The sequence below is a fragment of the Notolabrus celidotus genome, chromosome 20 (genome assembly GCF_009762535.1).
Source record: "Notolabrus celidotus isolate fNotCel1 chromosome 20, fNotCel1.pri, whole genome shotgun sequence".
In the NCBI taxonomy this organism is placed as follows: domain Eukaryota; kingdom Metazoa; phylum Chordata; class Actinopteri; order Labriformes; family Labridae; genus Notolabrus; species Notolabrus celidotus.
The window spans coordinates 6169572-6191877 of NC_048291.1; the positions used below are offsets into that span (position 1 = coordinate 6169572).

A 22306-nucleotide genomic window follows, 5' to 3' on the forward strand; every position below is an offset into this window, starting at 1 on the left:
CGTTCAGTCATTAAGCACCACATATCTGGAACACACTCCCTGAAAGCTGTAGGTCTGCTCCAACTCTCACCTCTTTGAAATCAAAGATCAAGACTTTTTTATTTGCCACTGCCTTCCTATCTTAGCTCATTTTAACTTGCTTTAAATGCAAATTTTAATTTCATTTTTAACATATTTCTAATTTTCCTTTTCTTTTCTGTTTTATTATATTCATCATTTTAATTGTGTTCTTTTATGCTTGTCTGAATGTCTCCAATGCTTTAATGTTTTAATATAAAGCACATTGAGTTGCCCTTGTGTATGAAATGCGCTATATAAATAAAGCTGCCTTGCCATGCCTTAGGTTGGATTATCTTTATCAGGCTTCCCTGATCCGTCTCTATGGTTCACAACGCCACAGCTTGAGTACTAACTAGAACGAGTAAAAGAACAGACTGAGCTCCTCCTGTCGGTCATGGTTCAGGACCACATTTCAGAAACGGGAGGGCCCTTTTCTTTTCTGAAATGTGGTCCTGAACATCATGGGGCGTAAATGAGTCAGATATAAACATCTTGAAAAATAATCAGGTTCAGTTGGATCTTGGACAGATTTTTGGGACCACAGTGGTTTAAGTTATCTGTAAGTTAGGAGTTTTTCTGAAGAATGTCCTTCCTTTGTTTAAGTAAGATCTGCTGTACTTCAACCATGCCGCGTGCCATCATTATATTGTTTTGTTATTTGTAATTTATGTTCTGTGGCTCCATACCATGTGATCATGGTCTGAGCATCAAATTAAAATGAATGAATGAATGAAATGAAAGTCCTATTTTGGACCTCAACCCGTATAAAGTAACATTTAGATTCAGTTTCACTTAGCTTGTGTCTCTGAGCTGCTTCCTCTTTTTGTCTATTTTTTCAGTTTCTGCAAACCTCACATTCATGGACATTTCTGTAAATGTGCCAATTTAACCATCTTAGCTTTGCTTTCAGGCACTGCTACTCCTGAATTTTCCCCCTTCTGATCTTTTTATACATTCACATTTTAAAGAGGAATACTCGGTGATAAAAGGACTTCAGAAACAGAAACGGGAAAGAAATTCAGATTAAAGGAATCCTAAATGAGGTCTCCAGACTCTTATTAACCAGAAGTCAAGCTTCTATGAATATTCATGGACGTATAATGTCAGATTTTGAGGGGACACTGGCTGCTACAAGTATTACTCAAGGACTTTTCAAGGTAATCTTCTTCCCTGTTTAAATTCTTGCAGAACACTTGAAGCACACAAGCTGGCATGGCTAATGAACAGTGTCTTCATGCTTTACGGGTCACAGAAAACCCTCCAGAGTTTCCCAGAGGTTGTGAGAGAGAGATTTTCAATTTTCAGGCCTCTTCCTCTACCTGGAGTCTGAAGTTATTTCTGACATCTTTTTCCACCAATGAGTCAGCTAATTTAAGCTGACTTTACTCTGATTTCACTGTCACAGACAAATTTCTAATGTCAAAATGAATTCATGAGAGCTTTGCTGGAGTTGTGGCACTCTTGTCACCTTGATGGTTTAGTGAACAGGTGTAATAAAACTCAGTCCAAGCTGTCTCAAGCCAGTCTTTTTTTAAATCTCAATGCTCAGTTAAATCTAATCTCAGAGCCCATCGGCTATCATTTGATGAGGACATACGTATGAACAATGCCAGACTTTTCTCTATTTCTAGGGTAGCCAGTGTTTATCACTGTTAGAATGTTCTGGGTGCTGCACTGTTAACAGTCCAATTAGCTACTACTACTAATTGAGAAGCAACCTTGAGTTTAGATCAAAAGATGTGTCCCTCCAGATATGTCTAGAAAATAAATGCTGTAATTTCTTGGTTCATCGCATCCCCAGACTAGTGCCCAGGGCGTAAAATTAACACCCGCCAAGCGCCAATGGCGAGAAAAAAAATTGTTTGGCATGTAAAACAAAAAAACCCGCCAGTGGCCGATGGAATTTTTTTCTATTGCATGTGAGGTTTTGTTTTCAGTCGCCCATTTCTACCGACTGTCAGGCTATTTTGACCCTCGCGGGGCGCTGTACTTGTGTTGCAATTTGGTATGTCGGGAACGGCGTGACTTCAGCGACTGGATTTCTATTCATTCCCTTTGCTTGAAGAAGCCCGGCGGGAAGAGCGTTTTTTTAAATTTATTTTTATTTAACCTTTATTTAACCAGGTGAGTTAATTGAGAACCAATTCTCATTTGCAATAACGACCTGGGCGAGGAGGCAACACAGGTGGCATGACAATAAATAAAAGACAAAACAAGAAACAGAGAGGACATACATAGAAACCTAGAGACAGAACAATACAATACAAAATATAACAGCAGTGAACAACTTAAAAGCAATTTAAAAGCAAGTGAAGTGATGTTGAGTTATGGGGTGTATTAGTTTTTTGAAAGTGGCGAGTGGAATGAGAGAGGTCAGCTTTAGGGATTGTTGAAGGTGATTCCAGTCATTTGCAGCGGAAAACTGGAAGGAGGTGCGACCAAAGGAGGTCCGGGCTTTGGGTGGGATGAGTTTGATAAGGCTACTTGAGCGCAGGCTACGGTTTGTGCTGTGAAGTTTGATTAGTGACTGTAGATATAACGGGGTTTTACCAGTGAGGGATTTGTAAATGAATAGAAACCAGTGTGTTTGTCTGCGTGAGTGGAGTGAAGGCCAGTTCAGCTGAGAGTACAGGTGACAGTGGTGAGTGGTGAATGGGGCTCCAGTGACAAAACGGATAGCAGCGTGGTAAATGACATCCAGTTTGTGAAGGAGAGTTTTGAGGAAGATGTGGCGACACATTCCTAGCGTGAAGCCACCATAAACAAAAAGGATAAACAAAGAGGCAGGAGACGATCAAGAAGAGGTGCTAACAGAGAGCTAAACGGAGTAATGTCACTATGCGTTTTTATTTGGCCGGTGAAAAATATCTTTTGGAGGTCACTAGCCAATGGCAGATGAGGTAAAAAGTTAATTTTATGCCCTGCTAGTGCCTCTTCATCTGTTTTTCGTGAGTCTCAGTTTCACTGTAAATAGTTACAGAGAGGGTTATTCTGATTTAAATCACATCACGGTGCAGATTTGTAAAAAAAATATATATAAAGTCAAACTTTTTCAGGTCTCATCTCAAGGGGAAAAGAAACTTCTCTCAAAATGTTTGTTTGTTCGTGGAATGAAGGTCAAATCAATCATTTCTGATGCATTCAAGGATGTCAGGAAATCTAAACTCTAATTGGCTTCCATGACTCAAAGTGAAGCAGATCTGTTGATCAAGTAATTTGATCTAGAACAGATTTTTAGCTAACATTAAGAGAGATAAATAAATAAAATTGTAAATCATTGTCAGATTATTACAGATGGGTATTGAGATGTCATTATAATGGATGCTGCTCTGCCTGCGTTTGCTCTCCACACTGGCTGCTATTCCTGCATGCACCAAAGGCTGCTGATATGTAATTGGTCAATATTTTTGCCTTCACTTATGATTTTATGACCTAACTGTTTGGTCTGGCTTCCTTAGTGTCTTTATAAGGGTTCAATACATTGAGGTTATTCAAATATGCATCATTGTGAAATGAAGACCTGGCCTGCTGGGGGTGCTAGAGTAGACTCTAGATGGAAACCAACGTGAATATTCCTCTATATATCAGGAAGGTCTGGTTCAGTTCCAGATCCTCAGGTAGAAAAAGGTTGATTTAGTCATTGAGGTGATGCATTCAGGGACAGTTTTCAGTCTCGTCGTTCATCACAGAGTCTAAAAGTTCAACGCCTCCTCCACCTTTGGTCATAACTCGTCTTTGTGTGCAGATAAAAAGTCGATGTGTTTCAAATCAGACTGTTTGGCAGAGCGGTGAATCCTGCAGTGACCTCGCCGCCTCGGCTGATTCATCACACAAACTGTTTCACACCGTCAGCTGGAGCTCACCTGTCTGCAGTTTCATCATCTGCTGTTTCTGTGTGCGTGTGTCTCTGATCACAAGTGAGAGAGAGAACGTACCTTTTAATTTTGAGCGGACTTTATTGGCTGTCTTCTTGATGTCAGCTGTGAGGTCCTCCAACTCCTGCTTGGTCTCTGAAATAAACCAGAGTTAGAAAGTTAGTCGATTCACAAAGTTTAAACATTTATTGGAGTTTTTTATTTTGATGACATTTCACATTTGTATGGTAACAAGGCCTATAGATTCTGTATTTTTTGTAGAATCTGATAGTAACAAAAAACTGATTGGACAGACATTAAACACAGAGACATGGCAGCAGCTTGGTTTGATTATGGAACCAAAACTACCACAAAAAACTCAAATACATTGTGGTTAGGGTTAAAATAAGTATATGTAACTACATATTCTGCTTATGTTAGTTAACATTTATACCAAAGAATCATTAAATGTTACAACTGAAATATACATTTTCTATAAATTTGGGATAAATGACAAAATGTTCAACTTAATTGTTTCCAGATAGAGCAGAAACTGAGGATACAGCAGAAGTAAAATCCTGGAGGGACATGAAAGGGGTGATGTTTAATAAACTGTTGGTTATGCTTGTTTCACCTTGAATGGATTCCATTTTCCATAACTACCTGCTCACTATGAATTATCCTTTTAATACTTAGCTACTAACAAAAGATAGAAAAAAGTTGACACAAAATAATGATTTAAAGATTATTTTATTGATTTGAAAATGATTTATTTTTACAGCTAAAAAGAAAAGGTCCCTGCGTTTCAGCTGTTGGTAGTGCTTCCAAGGCAATGGTGTTCTTATCAGCCTACTTGTGGATTGAATTGATACAAAGCTTCTAGCATCCATCCCTCACTAGTTTCTGCCAAGCGGCAACCTCATGTCCTGAGAAATGAAGCCAATGTGGAAGTGTTAAAAACTGTAGTTCCTTGAGCATCTATTTGTGGCTTGCTTACAAAGCAAAGGGAGCCTGTTCACACCCGTTCTAAAAAGCCAATCTTTACAGCAAAAAAAACAGCAACAAACATATTAACAGCCTGGTAAGGAAGTGATTTTGGTCTGAATGACTGATTTCTCTATTTGTTCACACTTTATGGGGTGATTAAAAAAAATAAACTCATAAGTTTAGAAGATATCAAAGTTACAAGTTTTGCATAACTGGGGGCACAGCTGATTTGACTGATAGGCAGACACACTGTAGCTATTAGTGAGGAGGCTGAAGGCCCACCTCAGCTCTGCTTCTTTGCACCTTGCTAGAAAGACTGAAAGTTAGGTTGAGTCAACATGTCCAACATGGCCAAGGACATTCATTCAAACTTTGCTTCAGAAGCCAATAGGCGTGTTTCAACCGCAGGAACTAGGGACTTTACCCCTGAACTACGTGCTTTTCGACCGGTGGACCCAGGGTCTAAATTTAGTTCAGAGATACTAAATTCAGAGGCACTCCCTGAAAAAAACCCTGCTTGGGGGGTAGTACTTTTCAAAGCTCCCTGGACTTTCCGGGGGGAGGGCCTGCAATGCTGAATGTGTCTGATTGGTAGATTAACCGCAGTGTTTTTATTCAGCCCGCCCGATATCAATGAGACTAACTCCATACTTTATACAGTCTATAGGCCTTTTTCGACCACAGAAACATTACCCATGAACTACATGCGTTTCGACCAGAGGAACCAGGGTCTAAATTTAGTTCAGGGGTAGATAATCTTCCCCCTGAAAAGCCCCTGCTTGATGGGTAGTATTTTTCAAAGGTCCTGGGACTTTCACGTGAATGTAACAGTGTTTGTGGAGTTTACACAGTTGTTGAAACACAGAGGGAGTTCCTGGGAATGCATACTAGTTTAGATTTTTATTAAGATTTCAAAATATTATGTAATATATATTTTTTCCTCCATACGTCACTGGCCTGATTTGCACAATCTACCCGGGACTTTAGCCCGCGGTCGAAACACAGACAACAATGGGGGCACAGGAACCTTTTAGTTCAGGGGAAAGTAGTTCTGACCCCGGAACTCTTGGTCGAAATGCACCTCAAGGTTTCCACACAGTTTTTCCTCCTTTTTTCTTCTTTTCGCTGACATTGACTGGTCAACAATTACGTTTTTTGCTCTCCCAATAAATTTAGAGTAATCACAAAATATCCTCCATGTTTTTACAGATGCTATCGGAAAATAACATTTTTGCCACATTGTCAACAGGAAGAGGTGAAATCATAATCTTTACAAATGTGCTGGACACCTTTTGTGCCGATTGATTACCTTGGTCACACAACAGCTAATTTAAGCTAGCATCAGCATTAGCTAAGAAGCGGCTAACAGTTTATAGAAACATTTGGCTGTGTTACACGAAACCATTAGAAAGATGAAAACTGCCGTCACATAACATTAGCTAGGAATGAACTTGGTTGAATGCTAACTTTAGCTTCTTTCTGCCAGTTGCATGGTAAGCAAATATGCTAATGCCAGAAATGTATTACACAAATGTGTCGCATATTAACAAAAGCAACCTTTTTTCATATTGTTCTGTTTTTAAAATTGTCTTTTACCCTGATAACTAAAGCAACTAATGAGAAACATTGAGCTATTTAGCTGAAGTGTCAAACTAAGCTTTAAAGCCTTTCAGAATAACAGAAGGTGTAAGAAAAATTTGCTAAATTTTTGGATGGAATCCACTTAAAAATCCCAAATTACTGCTGTTAAAACTGGAAATTTGCAAAGTAGTAATATTGACAAAATTATCCAAAAGAAGAGATTAAAAACAAATATGTATATTTCATTTTAACCTTCACTGATACAGATTTTCCATGAGCTGTTCAAATAATTACAGAATACATGAGTGGATTATAAATGTTTCCGCACACCAGAATAAACTAATTTCTAATCATGGTATCTGTACTGTAGGTTACATAAAAATGTGTTCTTATTTAATATAAATGTAAGAGTCTCAGCCGCTGCTCTGAGAGGACTCTGATACAGAAACTGAATCTGGCAGCCAAAAAAGGTCACGAGAGAAGAAGAAGAAGAGGATGTGAAGTCGGTGTTTGATGATGTGTGTGCAGAAACAGTAACATCTCATCATGTCAGCCATGTTGGTGGGAGGGGATGCCGTGTGTGTGCGTGTGTGTGTGAGTGTGTGTGTGTGTGATAACTGCAGCAGTGCAGTCAGATTTACGAGCGCTGCAGTGCCATTCAGCCTCCTCTCCCTCTGACTCACCCTGCTCTCTCTGTCTGACCGCCTCCCTGCTCCTCTCTGTTCCCTGCGCTAGCTGCTGTTAGCATCAGATGCTAAAGTTAAATACTGAGAGGGCTGAAGATTAATAGATTTTCTCACATCATTAAGGAAAGCTCCCAGTGACATCATCAGATTTATTTCTTTTAGATTTACTTATAGGAGGATTTTTTCTCAGTTTTTCATGCTCCACAGTGAACAGACACATAATTAATTAAATTAAATAAATAACAGACAGATGAGAGAATGTCATGTTGAATAGATATGACATATCTGTGTCTTAAGAGTAAAATCATGAAGTTGAAGTGAATCCCCTTGGTAGCACAGAAACCAGTCTGGGCTGGTTCCAGTTATTTTCACCCACTGATGCATTATTAAAATCATGTCATGAAATCTGTTAATTTTATTCTCTCTCACTGGTTTCTAAATTTTATGTGAGAGTCATTGTATACATTACTCTTTATTTTACAAAAACACACTCTCTCCTGACACAACCAGGCTTTTATTTGAAATGTGGAAAAATCATTCCTTAAGCTTCTCATGATATTTAATGTTATAGATATGGAAGTACATTATGGACAAAAAAATTCAGAGATTAGGAAAAATAAAGCTGTACACTACAATAGTAAAGTTCATTGGAAAAAGGGTGTGGTCTTTTGAGAAAAGGTTGTGAAGTTACAAGGATTTGGTCATAATATTACAGACGTAATGATGTGATGTTTTCATGAGAACAAAGAGGGAACTTTATGAGAAAATTTACTTTTATGAGAATAAAATCAGAATTCTATGAGAAACATGTCAGACAAAGTTGTTACATTATGGGAAAAAGTTTACATTATATGAGAAAAAATTTTAATGTATGAGAATTAAGGAGAATATCAGACGGTCTTAATATAAAGAAATAATAATATAATCTGATGAGAATGAGTCATACCAATAAGAGAGTTAATTCATTATTGCACAATAACCAATTCTTAATTTTATGAGAACAATGTAAAATAAAAAGGGAAAGTTTTAATTTTATAATACAATTTTTGATTATACATTTATAAGACTATCATAAATTCACAAGGATAAAGTCAGAGGTTTATAATAGTTAAGTAATAATTCTTTGAGAACAAAGTTAGGAATTCATGAGAATTTCTTGAGAACTTTATTTTGTAAAATAAAGTTTTGATTTGTAAGAATGATTTAAATTAAAGTTGTAATTCGATGAGGATAAAGTTTTATATAAATGAGAAACAGTTGGACTTTTTAATAATAAAATAAAATGATGATTCCATTAAAGTATTACTTTTATGAGAAGTCTGAGTTTGCTGAGAACAAACTTTTACTTTTCCAATAAAAATGATATTTATGAGAGTTATTGCACTTAGTATTTTATGAGAAGAAAATTATAATTTTAAGAATATATAAAAAAATGTAGGTACAATTTTGGAATTATCTGACAAAAAAGTTGTTATATCAGAATAAAGTTGTAATTCAGCATCAATGAAGTCAAATAGTTTTGGTTAAAAAAAATCAGCACCACAAGTATCAGGACTCTGAGGCAGTCTCATGTGCAGCCTCATGATAATGATGATAATAACTTTGTGTTGTAATGAGATACAAGTTCTGCTAAATGAATGAAAAATAAAGGCTCTATCACAAGAGTATCACGAGTCTCTGTGTTGTTAAACGTGTCCATCATCTCTAATCTGAATTATTGATATCTTGAAACTCACTGATTGGCTGTATGTTAAAATTCAATCTCTTAATTGACAGTTTGGACAGCCAATGAGAGGCCGGCACTGGGAGAAATGGAGCGATCATGTGAGGAGGAGTATCAGGGTGTTTACAGTCGTCTGCGGTTTGGAAATGAAACTACATCAGTACCCCTCCACTCTCACTACAACTCCCATCATGCATTATTCAGGGAGAAACACTGGAATGCATTTTGTGTGTCGGTGTGTTGCAGCGAGGAGTGAGCGACCCAGAAGTGAGGAGGAGGAGAAGAAGAAGAGAAGTGACATGCCTCCACCCCGGGGAGGAAGAGGAGTCTGAACGTTGACTCAGTTTAACACGATGATGGTTTCTTACACAACACCGGTCTGATCTGTGTGCAAATATTTCACTGATATGACAGAGTCTTCATCACTGGACGCTGCATCTTCATCACAGATCATTGATGGGTCATCAGTAATCTCAGAATATACCAACCCTCATTCAGAAACCAGGTACATTTAGCCTTAGAGGTGTGAAAAAATATCGATACAGCAATATATCGTGATACTTAACTTCCAATATGATATCGATATTTCAACTCTTTATATCGATATTTTTGTAATAATAAAAATTCACATTTTGGCCGAGTTGGAACTAAAATACAACTTCAGTATTTCAAAAACAATAAAGTGGAAAAGTTGTTTTCAATCAAATAGTTTTGACTTAATATTTCCTTTCAATTTTGAGTAATATCGTGTTTACTGTGTAGAATATCACGATATATCACAATATTGTGATATTGTGATGTATCGTGACACTATCGTATCGTGACCCAAGTATCGTGATGCGTATCGTGAGGTTCTTGGCAATACTCACCCCTATTTAGCCTCATGTTTATTTATACAGGGTGACGCCTGTTTTCTAAAACACAATAATATACAGTGAAAGAAATTCCAATTTTAAATTTAAGGTAAAACCCAAAGGTTTCACAATACTTCCTGCAGGAATTTCACAATAAAAGCCTTTCAGGGCATCAGAGATCTGGGTAATGAAAAGATCTTAAATGTTGATTCAGATACAACTTATTGACAAAGCAGTGTTAGAGCTGTTAAAATGATCCTTTAAGGAGCTGACTGATCATATAAACTCTGTCCTTTAACTGCATGGAAGATTTTTGTCATCATCTGAATCTCTTGTTATCATAGAAACAAGCTCAGCTCGTGCTAACAGTTGAACAGTAATGGAGGCCACAGACTGCACCATGCTGACCACTGACACCCCCCCACCCCCCCCATGAACAGATCCATAACATCCCTGCTCTGTCTGTCACACTCCATCATCCCATCCCGAACTCTCTCTACTGCTGCTGGCATTATAATGTATAATATACTGTATTATATAATTATCTTGCTATATTATATTTTGTTAAATTACAGTACTATTCTAAGTACAACCCATGGTCATATTACATACAAATATTCTTTCTTAATTTGTCATTACCAACCATAATCACACCATGTCAACCCGTCATTACTGAAACATTTTTTTTTTTTTTTTTAATACTGCCTGTAATTTACTGCTATTTAATTTAAATTCCATTTGTAACATTGTATATATCTAAATCGTACTCTAGCTCTATTTATCTATTTTATTTTACTTTTTTTTATTTTTTATTTTATTTTTTTATTTTATTTTGTACTTATTTTGTACTTATTGAAACTTCTTTCTTGATTGTACTTATGTCTAAATTGCTGTAACAACTGAATTTCCCCCCCGGGGGATCAATAAAGTAATATCTTATCTTATCTTATCTTATCTAATGTTAGCAGCAGCTAAGCTTAATTAATGTTTTAGTTTTGCCAGACCTCTGTTTTAGTCAAGACACTCTTCGATGGCTGCTTTATGAATTTATAAAATTATAATTTATTGTGATCATCATAGGGGAAATTACATATATCATATTTTTGTTTTAAAGCACCACTCTGATCAAGTTAACCTAAATATAAAGACTGTTGATAAGAAAGATGTACTGCACATTCTTATATTAAAGAAATGACCACATGCATGATATTCTTTTATTATTTGAAAACATATCATCAGTACAAATGAGTTTTAGATGCAAATGTTTGCAAAAATGTGTCTTTCTTTGAATCAAACTGATCTCGTTTCCTAAAGTCATGTATTAACATCCAGCTGTTGTTTTTTTCTTTCTGTTTGTTTTAACATAAAGAATGAGAGAAGAGACTCAGTCAGGCGTCACTCACATGTCAGCAGGCGTCACCTCCTCCTCTCCATGCTCCATGCAGATTAAACACTTCAACCAGGTGAAACTTCACAGGCAGCATGCAACGAAAACACAACATGGACACACACACAAGAGAGGAAGGGAGGTGGGCGGAAAGGAAACAAGGATGAAATGAAGGGAGGAAGGTCAGAAGGAAGGAAGGAAGGATGGATGGAAAGAGTAAAGAATGGAAGGGATCAAAGTCGGAAGGAAAGAAAGAAGAAGGAAGGGTAGGAAGGGAGGAAAGGAGAAATTGAAAGAAGGAAAAAGAAAGAGGGAAGGAAGAATGGAAGGTAGGAAAAAGTAATGGGGGAAAGAAGAAGAGGAAAGAAGGAAAAAAGAATGAGGGAGGGAAGAATGGAAGGAAGGAAAAAGAATAAGGGAAGGAAGAATGGAAGGAATTTAGCAAGGAAGTGAGGAAGGAAGAAAGATAGAATAAATGGAAGGAGAGCATGGAGGAAGGAAATAAGGAAGAAAGAAAAGCAGCAAAGAGGGAGGAGAGAAAGGAAGGAGTGAGTGAAAAAAGGAAAGAGAGAAAAAACAAAAAGGAAGGAAGTATGGAAAAACAGGGTAGGGATGGAGGGAAGGAGAGAGCAAAAGGGAGGGTGATAGGGAAGCAACCAAAAAGGAACGAAGGAGGACAAGAAGAAGGAAGGAGGAAAGGATGAAAATAGTAGGAAGGAGGAAGGATAGAGGGAGGGAAGTAAGAGAGAAGATGGGAGGAAAGAGAGGGAGAAAATGTAGGGTTAGAAAGAAGCAAGGAGATAGGAAGTGTAAGAAAGACAGAACAAGGGAGGTAAGAAGAAGAAAGAGCAGAAGGAAGAGAGGAGGACAAGAAGGAAGTAAAGAGGAAAAGAGGGGAGGGAGGGTGAAGGAGAAGAGGAGAGGGTCAAAAGTACAAACAGAGAAGGATGGAGGAGAAACAAAAAAAACAAGAAATCATTGATCATGCATTAACAGAAAACACCAACATGCAGAAATATGAAACAAAATCATGCAGAAAAAAAACAGAACAGTAAAATAAGAAGACAGACGCGTGTTTTCTCATTCTGTGGTTATGTAACGGAGGGTTGGTGTGGAGAAGAGCAGGAATAACACTGATTCACAGCCAGCGGGCGTTCACTAAGGAAGCCCAGAGCTGCCAATATTCAAATTTAATCATTTATAGCAGACAGGAATCAGCTTATATGAGGCAGACGGCAGCACGCGCCAAAGAAGAGCATGTTTGTTGCCAGGATTTAATTAATACACAGCTCATGAGTCCGTTTTTTAATCAGCAGAAAACAATGAATGTCTTCATTTGTTCGTTTTCTCAGGGGGGTGGGGGGGTTCTGAGCTCATTAAGAATGTCTTTTTTTTTTTAAACTCATAGATGGATTTGTTTCTATCGTTCCGATGTGTTGTGAACAAAGTAATATCCATGTGACTTAAGCCTGCATTCTCCCTAATGTCCAGCAGGGGGCACCACCACTGACTACAGAATAAAAGCAGTGTGAGTGAATTGAAGCTTATGAAAAAATGGTCCCCTTCTCAGTTAACTTATTCCCTCAGTGAACACTTTCCTCATGACTTTATGTTCTCAATCTTATTTCCCTACCTCACCAATTCAGCATGATGTTTATTGTGTAAATGATGGTCCTATTTAGAGTCAAATTTGGCCTAAAGATGAGGTTTGGTTGTATGAATGGACACTGAGGAGACAAGTGTCAATTTTTATACAAAGTTAACTTTGTTTTAAGTCTTTATTTTATCTTGAAATTATTACTGCGTCATACTAACCATGCTAGTACTGCCATTAGTCCCTTCCTTGACTTGGTCCACCAACCAAAGAACGTTGTAACGATGGCTACATCCACTCCTTATGCACAGTTCATAGCTGTGTCCCAATCATAGACTGTATAAATAATGGATGTAGTATCTGTGACGCCCCCCCATCTGTTTCTGAAGCGCTGTTTTGAGGCCAATCGGCAGCAGAAGCCATATTGGAAATGTTGCACTCAACATAACTGCTGTCGAGCGAGTGTGACGTAAGGAGGCAGGCTTTAAGCCTCCTCGCCAACAGCTACAGTGTTCCCGCCTGTCAATCAAGTCAGCTGTGCCTCTCATAATGGAAAACTCATAATCTTAATATCTTCAAAATTGCTGCATTATGAAAAAATTAGAAGATCAGCTTTTTTGAATTGGTGTTTATGTGGTTTCTGGTGCTTCCAGAGCCAGCCTCAAGCAGATCCTCGATGAACTGTAGTTTTTAGCACTTCCGCATTGGAATCATATTCTTAGACTGGAGGTTGCCCCTTGGTCAAAGGCTGTTCTATTTCAAAGGTTCCTTCAAATATGAATGACAGATGCATCCTACTTTTCTTGAGCCACAAAGGATGCATTGGTACAGCCCAACATATCCCACGATTCAAGATGGGGGACTCTCAAGTGGCCGAGTAATACATTGATAAATAAATAACTTGAAATGATCTCTAAAATGATAGTCAAGTTTCTTGAAGCTAGCTAGTAAGCCAGCTGGCTTTGTGAAGCAAGTGTAAGGTTGGGAACAGCTGGTTATACAAACAGAAAATCCTCTGTATGCCACACCATCTCATTTCAGTTCAACCTGAGTGCTCCATGTAGGGTACAAAGGCTGAATCCTTCCAAGGATCCTACCCCTGAATTTGGACAGCTGTAATCTGAATCAGAAACAGGCTGGTGATCATTTAGGGCGGGGCCAACTGTGATTGACAAAATGTTTCCTTGGCGACGTGAAAGTGTCTTAAATGTTTGCTCTAAAAACTCTCAGGAGTCGACTTTCCAAATTTTAATGGCAGTGACTGTCACCTACTGCTGCTAACTGAGCTAGTGCTGGCATTAACTCCTGTCATGAATTACAGATTCACCTTTCTAACCTATTTAGCAGTCACTGTCAACAAAAACTAACCGTTTAATGAAAACTAGAACATCAAAACACGTTTTTACAAACTAACAGTTGCTAATTGAAATGTGGTGTGCTTACAAAATGAACTAAAATACAATAAAACAAAGATAAATGTCTAGTTTCTATTTTTGTCTGACTATTTCAGACATGTGTGAAATGTTATCTAACCTGTACTCTCTTGCTTCACCTGCTTGTCCAAATATGGAAACTTCTGACTCCAAATAACAAAATGGTGACCTCTTAAATGCCACAAGGTTAGTCCAAAAGCTGAGGGATGTCAGCTGTGGCTATATCCATGCCTGATCTAATCCACCAGTCTGTGACCTTTTTCACACAGACTACATCATTTAAATTTGAACGGTTAAGAACTCTATCTTTAAGTGATAGGAAGAGTCGTTATCTGCCCGGCAACAAGCTAAAAGCCTTTTTGACTGAAGTCTCAAGATGAACCTCGAGGTATCTCTGGCATCTGATTTGATGATAACCCTGGCGGCCATATTTGTTGGGAGATGTCTGTCTTAGAGGATGTCCACATTCAGGGAGTTGGATTATTTTAGTGCCCCGCCCCTGGATAATAATAAAGCAGTTTGCAGGCAGACTTCTTTTTTTACAGTGTAGTGTTTGTGACAGCACAGACTCGGCTCGGGGCTTCAGCAGTGACATTGAGTCAGTGCTGCTGAGTCACAGCGAGCCAGGGTCACGGTGAAAACACAGAGCTCTATAGCTGAAACTGACTGCTTTGATTTTAACTGATGTGTCAGGAGGAGCTTGGCTGAGGTGAAGGAAGGAAGGAAAAAAGGTGGAGGGATTTTAGGGAGGGAGGAAGGAGTCAGGGTAGTTAAGGAGTAAAGAAGGAAGGAAGGAAGGATAGAAGGAAGGAAGGAAATGCCTAAATGCCCCAAAACTCCAAGAACTTACTGAATTTGAGGATCCTAAAACTCTCATTAACACCATCTGGCAACCCCCATGTTAAAAAGAGAAGCCAAAATGGAAGTGCAAAAAACTGCAGTTCCTTTAGTGTCCACATGAGGCTGTCTCCAAAAGTGAGCCACTCCCATAGACTGCATAAATAATGGACGTAGTACCCGTGACGTCACCCATCTGTTTCTGAAGCGCTGTTTTAAAGCCAATCGTCAGCGGCAGCCATATTGGAAATGTTGAACTCGTGTTAAAGAGGCGGACTTTGAGCCTCCTAGCCAACAGCTACAGGGTTCTCGCCTGTCAATTAAGTCAGCTGTGCCTCTTGAAATTGAAATCTTGCAATCTTAATATCTTCGAATTATGAAAAAATTCACCCCCCGTACAGTGTGTGCCGATTGAGAAATGAGCTATCCAGACTACAGTACACTTGTTTTTTGAACCAGGCTGTAAACATGTTTATTTCTGCCGTAAAGATCGGCTTTTTGGAATATGTGTGTATGTGTGTTCCGGTATTTCCGGAGCCAGCCTCAAGCGGACACTCCATGAACTCCACTTTTTAACAATTCTGCATTGACTTCAATTCTCTTGGCTGGAGGTTGCCGCTTGGTCAATCCCCATAGAGCCAAAGGTGAAAATGAACTTTACAGCAGAAATAAACATGTTTACATCCTGGGACAAAAAACAGGCTAGCTCACTATAGCTTATTTCTTTTTTCACGACAACTGTGCAGGGCTGAATTTTTAAACAACTCATCTATTTGAATTATATTAAGGCTTACTCTTATGCATAATCAGGGGCGTGGCCTCTTTGAGTGACAGGTGGGAGCAGTTTGCTAGCTAATTCAGTCAATGAACTTAACTTCTCGGCTGTATTTGTGGTGTTGGAGCCTTTTGGAGATTTTTTTCATGTACTTATCAGACAAACAATATATCTCGCTGTGCGCTGTAAGGCGAAACAGACTAAGTATTCTGAGCATTATTTTTTTTGCCACCTATAATCTAGGAGTTGGGATTGTTGTGGTGCTTTTCCTGGAGAGATTAAGGCGAACGGTAGAAACCTGAGAACAGGTTATTTTAAATTACGCAGTACATTTTGTTCACCTGACACTCTCTTGACAGAGCTTTGGGCAAGCAAAGAGGCAAGTCTGCTTCATTCAATTCACCCTGTGATAAATGAAGAGTTGTGGTGAGCCACCACTTCAAATAAGATCTCATTCTGTTGGAAACACACAGGTAAACTAGCTTTGTCAGAAGCTACGGGCACAGACTGTTTGGTTTTGATAACCTAACGTTTACTAACCCCTCCCTCCTCTCCAGCATCCTCTTATATAAATTTGATCACTTCTGGCTCCAGACAATCAACATGGTGGTGACCAAATGCTAAATCAAGGCTTCATGTACACAGTCCTGAAACCAACAAGTGATGTCACACTCGATTGTTATTTTTTTATCAACTTTTTTCTGCTCATTTTTTCTTCTTTCTAAGGATGTCAGTGTTCGCAGATGTTTCCATATATATACTGTTATAATCACTGATAGAGAGTTTGAAGAGAGGAGTTTAAATCAGACATGGAATAAAGTGTATCTGGTAAAGAGCGTGTCAGTGTCGGTCCTCACAACAGTAGAAATGTCTCAGAGTGAGAGTCTTACTTTCGTCAGGGTTGGGTGCGGCCAGGATGGCGCTGTGCTGCTTCTTGACCTGCTCCACATCCTCCGACAGCTTCTCTATACAGCCTCTGATCTCTTCCACCTACAAACACACACACACATCACAAGAAACAGCTCAGAAACGACCAGTAAGTACACCACTTTCCACCATCAGATGGTGTTTGTTCTGATGATCAGCTGGGGTTTTTTTTGTCGTTTTTCCACAAAGACAAACACACAAGATGATGATCGGCTCTGAAGCTTCCTGCCCTCAGGTGGGGGATTAACACCAGATCTCTGTGTGTGTGTGTGTGTGTGTGTGTGTGTGTGTGTGTGTGTTGTTCCAGTCAATGTCTATCGGCGGAGGAGGATAATCTACCCTCCACAGTGGATTGAAGGTCACTGCTCTCCCACGCCACAAACAACTTCTGATTTTTCCACTAAACCAAATAATTAAAGGTATATTTTGTGAAGTTTAGATGGATTAAAATGCTTCACTGAGGGTTTGTAGAATTTAACTTTTCAGAGAATTTTTTTCTTTTTAGAGAATCAAAAGCTGAGAAGAAAAATGTACTTCTGCATTCACATCACACATCATTGTCTTTATTTGCTTCATGGTTTTGAATATTAGGCAGTCTTCTGATCTCTGCATTGTGTGATCTGTTAGTTTTCAGTTATCACCCAGTATTGCAGGATGTTCCTATGTGTTCAATATATTTGCATTGATATTTTCTCCTTGTTCAAAAATGTGCTTCATCTCTGTATTCTGAAACTGTCAACCATCATGTCCTGCATCTGTTTCTGTTTAGCTGGACTTCCAAAAAGGAAATGTTCGAGCTTAAAATTATAATTAAATGAGAGAGAATCCTGAACTCCTGTTCACAATCTCAAGAATAACTCTACATCAGAACTGAAATATTGTCATTTTGATGTTTTGGTCACAAGGGAAAAAATAGCTTCTACTTCAAAAATCAAGAATCACAAATATAAAACAATCATTTATATTTTATTATATATTTATATTCTCTTTTCATTGTATTTCCTTGAATTTTAGAATGCAGTTTTTTTATATGTTATATATATTAGATCGTTATTATTCTTAGTCTCACTTGTCCAAGGCTGCATCAGATTTTGTCTACAAGAAAAATAATACTTCATAAATTAATTATTTATGGTTCTACAAAAGAAACAAAAAATAAGTGGTGATTTTTATTGAAGTTATGTATCATCAAGTGAGTTCAGAGGAATCGGAGGGAAAATGCAGGCACTGTTTCAGGATATTTTAAATGAAAATCTGTGAAATATTAAATACATTATAGGCCTCTGGGCACTTCTGGCCTAGGTCCTCGACTCTCTCCAGCTGTCCTACCCAGTAAACGCAAAAATGCCCAAATACATCACAGGGCTGTCAGATTTTGTCTACAAGAAAAATAATACTTCATAAATTAATTATTTATGGTTCTACAAAAGAAACAGAAATAAGTGGTGATTTTTATTGAAGTTATGTATCATCAAGTGAGTTCAGAGGAATCGGAGAGAAAATGCAGGCACTGTTTCAGGATATTTTAAATGAAAATCTGTGAAATATTAAATACATTATAGGCCTCTGGGCGCTTCTGGCCTAGGTCCTCGACTCTCTCCAGCTGTCCTACCCAGTAAACACAAAAATGCCGAAATACATCACAGGGCTGTCAGCTGTAATGCATTAATTGTGATTAATTTAAAGTAGAAAAATAACACACTCCAATATTTTAATTGCATGCTGTTTTGTCCCCTTTTGCACACTGTAGTTAAGTTGCCGCAGTGTCTTCTTGTTTCCTTCTGCCAATAACACCACCACTACGCTTTGAATGACACATTTCACTTAGAAAAAAACAACTAATATGACAAATCAAAAGTCATATGCAGTTTGAGTCAAACTAATTCAAATATCATCAAAGTACTTTGAGTTTGAGCTACCACCTACGAGCAAAGCATAAAGGTGCAGCTAATCAGACTGATGTCAGTCTGCTTGTCCACTGCCTCTCCTGATTTTAAGTCAAACATACACAGGCACATCTGCATGTACATGTGTACTCATACAAGAATCCACACAGCTTTGTCAACTAAGGTGAACACTATTGACTCATGAAATGTTAGAATTACAAGAACGTAGTTAATTTCACAGAGAAGTCACAGTATTGCATTTGCTGTTTATACTTAAATGAACTGTTCTTTAATGCAAAATTGCATCACTTTAAAAACATGATTAAAATTGTAATTAATGGTGGTTCACTTTTAAGGGTCAAGGATTAATTGCATTTAAAAAGGTAATTATTTGACAGCTCTAAAATATATATTGAGGGAGAAATCAAAACACATGATTCTTTGTTTGTTGTTTGTTTGTTTCCTTTTCAAGAGTGGAGTTCATTCTGATTTAAGTGAAACTACTCCCTAGTTTTATCAAACATACAGTGTATGCTGTGTGGGATTTACTCATGTATTGGTTATCTATGTCTGACTGTGTGTGAGTGTTTTGTCTCACCTGTTCAAAGAACTCATCCATGAAGTGGTCCCTGTCGACCTGCACCACCTCCTCATCATCATCGCTGTCCTTAGCCTGCAGAAAGACACGAGAGAAATAAAACATTTAATATCACATAAAACACATTAAAGACTTCAAACATTAACAACTTGAAAATGAACAAACATCAACAGTTTCTACTAAATATGTTTTGAAGTTGGAGCAGAAGATTTTATAGTTTCGTACTGTTGTCCACACTCGAGTCTCTCCATATGTGGCCTTGTAAAAGTTTCAGATTAGACTGCCTCTTTACTCTAGATATCTTTTTATAGAAACACAAACAAGTTCAGTTTCTCAGGAGTCACTGCAAATCCAGAGCTGCCCAGTCAGTGCAGGTTTTCAAAATACATTTCCAGATTTCACAGATTAGTCCCTGTATTGCCTCTCTAAACTACAGTTCAGTTCATCCAAAAGCTAAAACCAAAATATCTACCAAAAGACATTAAAAATGACCATTATAGGTAGAGATGTTACATGCTTCATAGTATCATGTTTAAAAATAGACAGACAGACGCACACATACACGCACAGACAGGTAGAATGAGGTGAGGTCAGCAGGTGATTCAGACTAAAGCAAACGCTCGATCAACGTAAACAGTTTCAAATTACACTGATTGGATTTCTGTTATTGTTGATGGAGACAAGTGTGTTCAATGTCTGCGAGAGTGTGTGTGTGTGTAACTGATATGCTGATTGCAGACAATGAACAGCTTGATGGTTGTGTTTTGTTGAATAAATAATCTGACGCGTGTTGCATGTCATTGACAAACCTGATCGCTCTCTGTGATTGGCCGACAGGTGATCATCCTCTGTCAGTAAACTAGAACAACTTTATACACAGAAAGCCACAAAACCAACACAACCCTAACCTATCAACTGGAGATACAGCATTGATTAGCTAGTTAGTTAGCCATAAGCCATTTAAAACACAAAAACTAGCATGCTTCCGAGTCTTTTTTCATCATCACAACGAATCTAAGACAGCAGCCGGCACGAAAAGTCATTTAAAACATAAGCCAGCATGCTAACAAGTTATTTTCTTATCTGTATCAAGGATTGATCATTAGCCAGTTGAGCGAATGTAAGCCTTTTCATCTTAAAATATCTTATCTTCATAACAAGTCATAAAAAATGTTAAAGGCCCTGTGAGGAGTTTTGAACTGGCTGAGAAACAGACTGAAAATGATACTGATGCCTCTTCATAACCTTCAATAGCAAACAAGACCATCAGCAGCAACACTAGCACCTTCTCTGTTGTAATTTTTAATGCCTGAAACCGCCCTGGGGGTGTAGGTCCCAGACCAGATAATGGGCATCTTGCTTCAGAAACAGCCTTTATTTGACTGTTTTTATAGAAAATAATCACATCGCCTGATAAAGTTGACTGTTGAAGACAACAGGATGAGGCTTTTGTTGAAAACACTACTTTTGCATGTATAGGACAAGAGATAAGAGGTATCACTTTGTCCACAAGGGGGCGCCAGAATCGATACAAAATAAAAGTTCCTCACAGCTGCTTTAAGCAAGTGTCCTTTTTTTTTTTACATTTTGTAACAACAGCTGAATTTAGCAACTTGACGCTAATGTTTGCCCCCTTGTTTAAAATAAGCCATCTAACATAACAAGCCATAGGCTAATGGCTAAGCTTAAAGAGATATGAAGAGCAGGTTGATGCTGATGCTGCTATTGTGGCGTGTATCTGGAATGGACAGGAATCTGAATACAGGGATCTGACAGAAGCCTTGAGTGACTGGAGTCACAAAAACCGCCTCCTACTGAACTCCTCAAATACAAAGGCAATGATAGTAGATTTCCCAAGATCCTGGCTCGGCCATCAGCTAGTTAACATTTGAGGGGTGGACATCAAGGTGATGCAAACCAACAAATATCTAGGTGTACACCTGGACAACAGGTCGGACTGGTCGCTTAACACAGATGCACTCTACAGGAAGGGGCAGAGCCGCCTCTCTTTCTTAAGCAGGCTCAGATCCTTAGATATCTGCAGTAAGATGCTGCAGATGTTTTATCAGTCTGTGGTGGCAAGTGTGTTATTCTATGCTGCAGTCTGCTGGGGAAGCAGTATAAACCACAAGGATGCGAGGCGACTGGACAAACTAGTGAAAATAGCTGGCACTGTGATTGGAACCAGGATGGACTCACTGGGGGCTGTGGTGGAGAGATGCACACAGAAGAGGCTAGAGGTCATTCTAAATTACACAGACCATCCACTTCACAACTTCTTTGTGGACCAGAGAAACAGTGGCAGTGGACGGCTCATCTCTCTGAGATACAGAAAATCATTCATCCCTGCAGCCATTATAGGCTTCATAACTCTCTAGCCAACGGGAGATGAGCTGACAGACACCTGAATTACTTCTTTTATGTGATTTTTATAATTGTATCTGCCAGACACCTGGATTTCCCCCTTCAGGATAATAAAGTACATCTTATTCTATTCTATAATGTTAGTCTGTTTCACACAAAAAGACTAACATGTTGGTTACAAACAGGCTAGCAGCCCCTCATCAATGTTCTTTTCAAGAGCAACTGGATTCAGCAGGTTGATGCCAATGTTTGCCTCACAGGGCTGGTGGAGTCTTCCTTCTTAGCTAATGCTAGCACGTTTTTCTAAAAAAGCCACATCTTCCTAACAGGTCATATGAAGCGAACACATCAACAGCTTGGAAGCTTCTTTATCTACGTTTTTTGTAACAAGTGTAATAAGCAGGTTGATGCTAGTTGTTGCCTTTGTGTTGAAAAAAAAGAAGGAATAAAGAAAGATATAAAACGTCTGATATTATGATCTCAGTTCAATTTCAGGCCAAAAGAAAGACAAGAAAGCTAGCATGCCAAAGCAGCTGGAGTTAGCAGGTAGATGCAAGTGTTAGCCTATACACAAGCAGGATAACTTTACCATCTAAACTTAATCAAAGTTATATCAAACACAAGCTGGTCACAGGTAGAGTTGCCACCCGTCCCGTTTCCCCAGAAGTGTTCTCTTTTTTCACCAGCTGTCCCGGGAAAATAACAATCTCTCCCAGGACACAATTTGTCCCGTTTTTTGGGGGGAAAATGCAAAAACCTC

At 38.5% G+C, this 22306-nt stretch overlaps 1 protein-coding gene across 1 annotated transcript in view; it reads right to left on the minus strand.

Annotated features, from left to right (window-relative positions):
• Window positions 1-22306, minus strand: part of stx1b (syntaxin 1B) — an 89188-nt gene that overhangs the window by 24246 nt on the left and 42636 nt on the right. The window contains exons 2-4 of the mRNA XM_034710841.1: window positions 19183-19257; window positions 16662-16761; window positions 3996-4070 (exon numbers count right to left, since the gene is read on the minus strand). Of these exons, the coding sequence (XP_034566732.1) occupies window positions 3996-4070; window positions 16662-16761; window positions 19183-19257 (250 nt within the window). The remainder of the gene's footprint in view (window positions 1-3995; window positions 4071-16661; window positions 16762-19182; window positions 19258-22306) is intronic.